General features: G+C 40.2%; 1 protein-coding gene across 4 annotated transcripts in view; it reads left to right on the top strand.

The window, feature by feature from the left end:
- Nucleotides 1-261: 261 nt before the first annotated feature.
- The window catches only part of LOC125454242 (kalirin-like), a 40,203-nt gene continuing 34,464 nt past the window's right edge, over nucleotides 262-6,000 (top strand). For 2 of the 4 annotated variants that reach the window (XM_048534816.2, XM_048534813.2), the window contains exons 1-2: nucleotides 2,870-2,991; nucleotides 3,854-3,959. In XM_048534816.2, the coding sequence (XP_048390773.1) occupies nucleotides 2,982-2,991; nucleotides 3,854-3,959 (116 nt within the window). In that variant the 5' untranslated portion in view covers nucleotides 2,870-2,981. Of the gene's footprint in view, nucleotides 359-2,541; nucleotides 2,642-2,869; nucleotides 2,992-3,853; nucleotides 3,960-6,000 lie in introns of those variants that run through there. The other 2 variants (XM_048534814.2, XM_048534815.2) reach the window with 2 other exon arrangements.

Raw genomic sequence — 6,000 nt, 5'->3', positions numbered from 1 at the left:
ACGTTACTTGCTGTTACTGAGTACAGTTGAGGCTTTATTCTATTCAGAGTGCAATTGCATTATGTAACTTGTTGATTAAAATATGAATTCTATGCATATTCATTGTTGTTGATATAATGTTTATTCCAGTAAGAAACATGTAAAATATATGCAAACTATTATGCTTTTTTATGACCTTTGCTGTAAACAAATTAATAATATTTACGTTGGAAATTTCATAAAAGCAACACACATGTAACTATGCACATTTCCTCCTATTCCCTCTATTGAAACTAATTAATTTGCTGCTGCAGCAGTTCTCTACAGGCTGAACCTTGACTGGAAAACTTAGAGTCAACTGTGTTTTCAAACTGTCTTGGTAAGTTTTCACCCCAAGCGTTGAACTGAAAATATTTCCTTGTCTTATGTTTGCAAATTTTGCCTGGATAAATTTAGCTCGTTGTTCTCTAAGTATTTTGTGCTTTTCAACATTAGGCAGTGGTTATTTTATGAAAAGCTGCTTATGGTCTATTATAAGTCAAATTTCATTCTGTGACTTCAGTCCACTCTCCATCTGCTAGCATTGTTCTGAATGGAACATTTTAAAAGAAATACTTGGTTATTTGTTTGCTTTAACTCAGTGAAAAAAAAATGTAGAAGCCTAAGAAATATGCATTTTAATTCTAAACCTGTGAATCAACAGTCCTCTGCTGGTATAGACTGAGAGTAAGTTGGAAAATCCACCAGCTGTGTACTGCGCTAGGATCACAATCTCAGTGCCCAACTGTATTCTTAGGTCCAATTTCTACATCTTACATATGGCCCCATATATACAGGCAAATATTTTATCAGCTACTAAGGCTGGAAATTTACAGTTCCACAGCACACTGCCAAACCATGTGCACACCCAAGGACGGGTTAGTTGGTGGCACGGGTCTAAAAAATTGGACATCTTTTACTGGGCATCAGTAACACAATCTACCTGGTCACTCCTGTTCTACTGTGGGTTTACATGGTCAGGTGGTGAGCTTCCCCACAGCGGGACTGCTGAAAACTCATAAGTGGGAGAAACCTACGCCAACTGGCACTTCTGTGGTTGGTGAGCAGGAAAGGTGGGGTCTGGGAGGGGGAAGCGTATATGGTGCTGATCACTCATGCCTGCAGCTCTAAGGAGCCCAGAATCTTTGTTTGAATACCCTGATATTCTAGATGGCCAGTGCCCAAAACCATTGTCGGTCAAGGAGCACATGTCAGTTTGTGTGGACCCTCCTTTCTTTTTTTAATTAGTTAGTTTTTAGAAATAATCAATGTTTTGCATTTAGATTTTTTGTTTTTGCTTATCCTCGTTATGACTGTGGTGAGAGGACAATGTTGGCAGTCAAGGCTGCTATTCCACAAATCTACAATATATATTGATGGAAGGAAGCACATATACCATAGACAAATTTGCAAATGACACTAAAATAGTTGGAAAGGCAGCTTGCAAGGGGGATACAGTTTCCAGAGAGTTAGTGATAGGTGAGATTGGTGGGCAAAATGTTGGCAAATGGAATGGGAAAATGTGAAGTTGTTCATTTTGGAAGGGCGGATAAAAGAAACAGAGCATTATTTAATTGGAGAAATCTGCAGAAAGCTGCAGGTACTTGGGAGTACATGATATACAGAGAGCCAGAATGCAGGTGCTACAGATAATCAGGAAAGCTAATGGAATGTTGGCCCTTAATTCAAAGGGGTTGGAGTCCAAGAGTAGGAAGGTCTCACTGCAACTGTACAAAGTGCTGGTGAGACCACCGCGAAAGTATTGTGAGCAGTTTTGGCTCCCATATTTATGGAAAGATTATTATTTCATTGGAGGTAGTTCAGGAAAGGTTCACTAGAATCATACCTGCTATGGAAGGATTGTCTCATGGGCAAAGACTACACAGACTGAGACTTTACTCATTGAAGTTTGGAAAAATGACAGCTAATCTCATTGAAACATATAGGGTTCTTAATGGGCTTGACAGACTAAATGCTGAGAGGATGATTCCCCCTCATGGGAGACCCTAGGATCAGAGGGCAAACTCCAGAATAAAGTGGACATGAGAACTGACGGATCAGCCATGACCCTACTGAATGGTAGAGTAGGCTTGATCAGCCAAACAGTCTACTCTGGTCCTAATTCCTATGGTCATAAGCTGCAACAAAAGTTTTAATTAATCAGCAAAATAGTCAATTCGTTTCTTTTTATTACTGACCAGAATGAAAGAAACTATCACCAGTAATATTTTAAAAGCTCAAAAATAATTTGTTTATTGCAAACAAACTTATGCTTTCACTAAATGAACTAGTTAGCAACTAGGTTACTATACAGAATCAACTATAGCTATATCATCTCAAAAGCATACAGGCACACAACAGACAAGACAATGCAAATTCACAAGACAATTTGGGTTTTTAAAACGACCGCAAATGGGGAAACGCCCCAGTGGGGCTAAGAGTCCATACTCAAAGGGTACTAAGAGGGAAGTCGTGTCACAATCTAGTTGATTTCCTTTCATTGAGATTGCAATGATGATAGCCACAGAATTGAATGGATATCTTTAATCAGACTTCAGCTTAGACAGAGTCAGTGAGACTTAGACATTAGGAAGACCTGGCACTCAGCTTCTGCAATGTAAAGGTCAGTATGCCAGATCACAACAGCTTGAATTATTGCAGGTTTATTATGAATAATAATTCTTGTTATTCATGTATTGGGTGCCTTATAACTCCAAATGATAATACATACAAAGTTTTCTTCATTAAATAGGGATGTTTGGAGAAATTTATTTGCATATTTGTTCACTTCTGACTTGCCGTCGTCATGTGATATCAACTGTAATTTACTTTCACTTCAGCTTCAGAAACTATTAAACAGACTGTAGTAAAACTCAACCGTGTGTTTAAAGTTAGAGTTAGGATGGAAATGAACGTTTGACTGCAAGAAATCACTTTTCATGCAGATTGGCTGAATCCATTGTATGGTCAAAGGTGGGTATTGTTATTGCTTTGTAACAGGAAAATAGTTAAGAATATCTTAAAGGGGCCAATCAAATAATGGCAATGGTTGCCAAATTAATTTGTAATTGTTTCCCCTTGTTTGCTTCCAAATAAATCAAATCCCACAATGGGAGAATGAAGGTAAGAGCTATGGATGAATGTGCCGGTTACCAGAATCCTGAAAGTTTGTCTCCGTCACAAAGTGTGGATATGTAGTAATCTACACGAGGTTCTGAAGTAGGAAAAGAGGTAGCAGCAATACAACAAATCAGTAAAATCAGTTTATTGCTGATTCTAGACAATGAAAGGTTCATGCTTGTTCCTATGCTTACCTGATATGTGCATAAGTGTATTCCAGAAGGAATAAAGGCCCACTATACATAGGAAAACCTGCAGTTGTGTCCATTTTCCTCTGTTCTAAATCAGGGTTTTGAGAACATTAACAGCAGGTCAGCTGTTCTCAATATCAGCACAAGCTAAGAATCGAACCTTGGTATTCGCTCAGTCCGATGATCAGCCATTGCTTACTGTTGCATGTTACTATTCTCAATTATATCATCCATTTAAAAGCTACAAACCAGCTTGCAGTGGTGCTAGCAAATAACAATATAGGGCCCCTTGATGTGTGCAGCCAATGAACGAGGTGGCTAAAGCTGTATGCACATAAATATCGTTATACTGAACAGACAATATGAAGTTTCTATTATTATAATCGAAGAGGGTGGGGTAATCATATGAGTAATCCTTCTGCCCATTTTCAATTTGGCCCACATGCAGTAACCAAAAATATAATCATTGCTCATTTTTATTAACATTGGACAAATTTTTCATGTGAATCTTCATTCTCTTCTAGATTCTGGGATCAGACTGCTGTATCTCAACCATTCTTCAATGAATTCTTCAACATTACCTGGAGATCATGATGAAGAAAAACAAGCCAAAGGACTTAAAGGCAGAAAGTAAACTAATTTTCTTTATAACTTTCGAAGTGAAATACAACACTAAATATCAACTGAATATTAACACTGTACTGCCTACATGCTATGAATATGTTTGGGGACATGTAATTGTTTGCCATATTGAAAGAGTGGCGGAGCAGTAAGAAAATTCAACATACATTATCTGATATTGAGCCAAAATCAATCCTTCATGTTGAATCTCACCAAAAACTGGCTAAGTGTCATTTTTGTCAAATTTCCTGGAGGCTCTCTCTCTGTAATGCCTAGTGAATTTCTCATACAGTCTTCCTGAACTCCCCTCATTGTGCCATGTCACAAAAGCACCCCACTCATCATTGCTGGCTCAATTTTCTCACACTCTGTCAGTGGAAGTACTTGCCCCACATGGAATGTTCCCTATTGCCTGGTACTAGCCAATCTTTAAAAAGTCATTGCACACATGGTAAAGCGTTGGTAGTTGGAGCTGTCCTGCCCAGTTTGAGGCTTTTGCCTTAGACACGGCTAACCAAGCAAAATTGACTCTCCGTTTTGCAGAGGGGAACATGGAGGTGCTGATGGAAGGGATGGTGTCGAGGAAGGCTGTCCCTTTCCTCAGGACTGGCAGAGGACTCCACAACACCAGATACTGTCAGCCTAGTGAGAGATTGCCACTCAATCAATGCAGTCTCCGTTGTCTGGATGAATGCCCACCAGTGGAGGCAGAAGGTGAAAGAACTTTGCTGCTCTGCCTAGCTGAGCATCCCACCCATCTTTTCGCTGTTACTTCACACTCATTCTTTCCCTGTTACTGAACCCAGCTCCCACAAAGACTCATGCTCCATCATAGTCATTATTGCCTACAACATGTCACCCACACAGCCCATACACTACAAACTTGGCATAGAGTCTGAGCTGTCTACTCACTAACTTGGATAACTTGGAACTCTTCACCATCTCACCTCCACCTCCACCAAAACTAATGGCTGTGACACCAGCTTTCACCTCATTCAAACCCTCCCTTTCTCTCATTCCAGCATGTATCAGTCCACAATGGGTCAGAATGAGCTAAGCTGGGTGATGAGTGACCACATTTGCTTCCGCATATTTTAATGGCCCTGACTGCCCAGAGCAATTGACTGATCTTGCTCAAGCCCCCTGGATTGATAATGGCTTATTGTGCTGGGATACATAACCACTCCATTGACTGATGACTGTTGACAGGAATGACAAGCTGTCTGGCTTTGTTTCTGCACCAAAAGCCAAGTCAAGGCAGAAATACCAAGGCTCTGTTAGGCTGAGAGAGCAAAGTGGAAAATGTCAAGGCAAGGCAGAGTAGAGATGCTGTGAGCATTGAAGTAGCCTCAAAATGAGTGAGTAAGCGACCCTGACATGGAGCCAGGTCCAATCTGGATGACTATCTAAGCTCTCACAACGTTCTTGTAGCAGTATTCCAGCAAGAGGTGCCACTGTGCACCAAAGTGCAGCATTCAAGTGCAGAAAAACACTGTTACTAGTAGATCAGAAATATGCCATGAGGGTGGAGTGAGATTGATATGTGGCAGATACCAAGGTCAATGGATGTAGGGTGCATGCAGTTGCTGCCCATACAGTGAATCCTGAGATGTTGGTGCCAACAGTCCAAGACTGAGGTTCAAAGCAATGGCAGCATGCTCAAATTGCCAGCTACCTGCTCTGACTTTCATGTCAAGAGTTCTCGATGTCTGGTTTCTCTCTGGCAGATGGGAGAATAGGAAATTGCATACTTATGAGGTGAGATTACGGAAAAATGTGAAGTAATCCCTCATGTTGCTCATTAACAAGAATCTCATCTTGATGTCCTGGACTTGTCCAGAAAATGCAACTTTCCAATCTCAATGTCAGGAAGAGCCTCGCCCAAAATCTCACATGATTTTCCCAAATCTCTCAACATAGGCCATATCATTCAGAACATGGGAAGATGCATTGCTTTATTTATTGGCTCAATGGTTGCTAAGAGATGGAATTGTAAATTTTTTACCTACTACTTTTTGCATGTGATAATTGAGGGCAAACAATGAACTAC

The sequence above is a fragment of the Stegostoma tigrinum genome, chromosome 7 (genome assembly GCF_030684315.1).
Source record: "Stegostoma tigrinum isolate sSteTig4 chromosome 7, sSteTig4.hap1, whole genome shotgun sequence".
NCBI classification, from domain to species: Eukaryota; Metazoa; Chordata; class Chondrichthyes; order Orectolobiformes; family Stegostomatidae; genus Stegostoma; species Stegostoma tigrinum.
The sequence above is the reverse complement of the archived record's forward strand: the minus strand, read 5'-3'. Positions and strand labels throughout refer to the sequence as shown.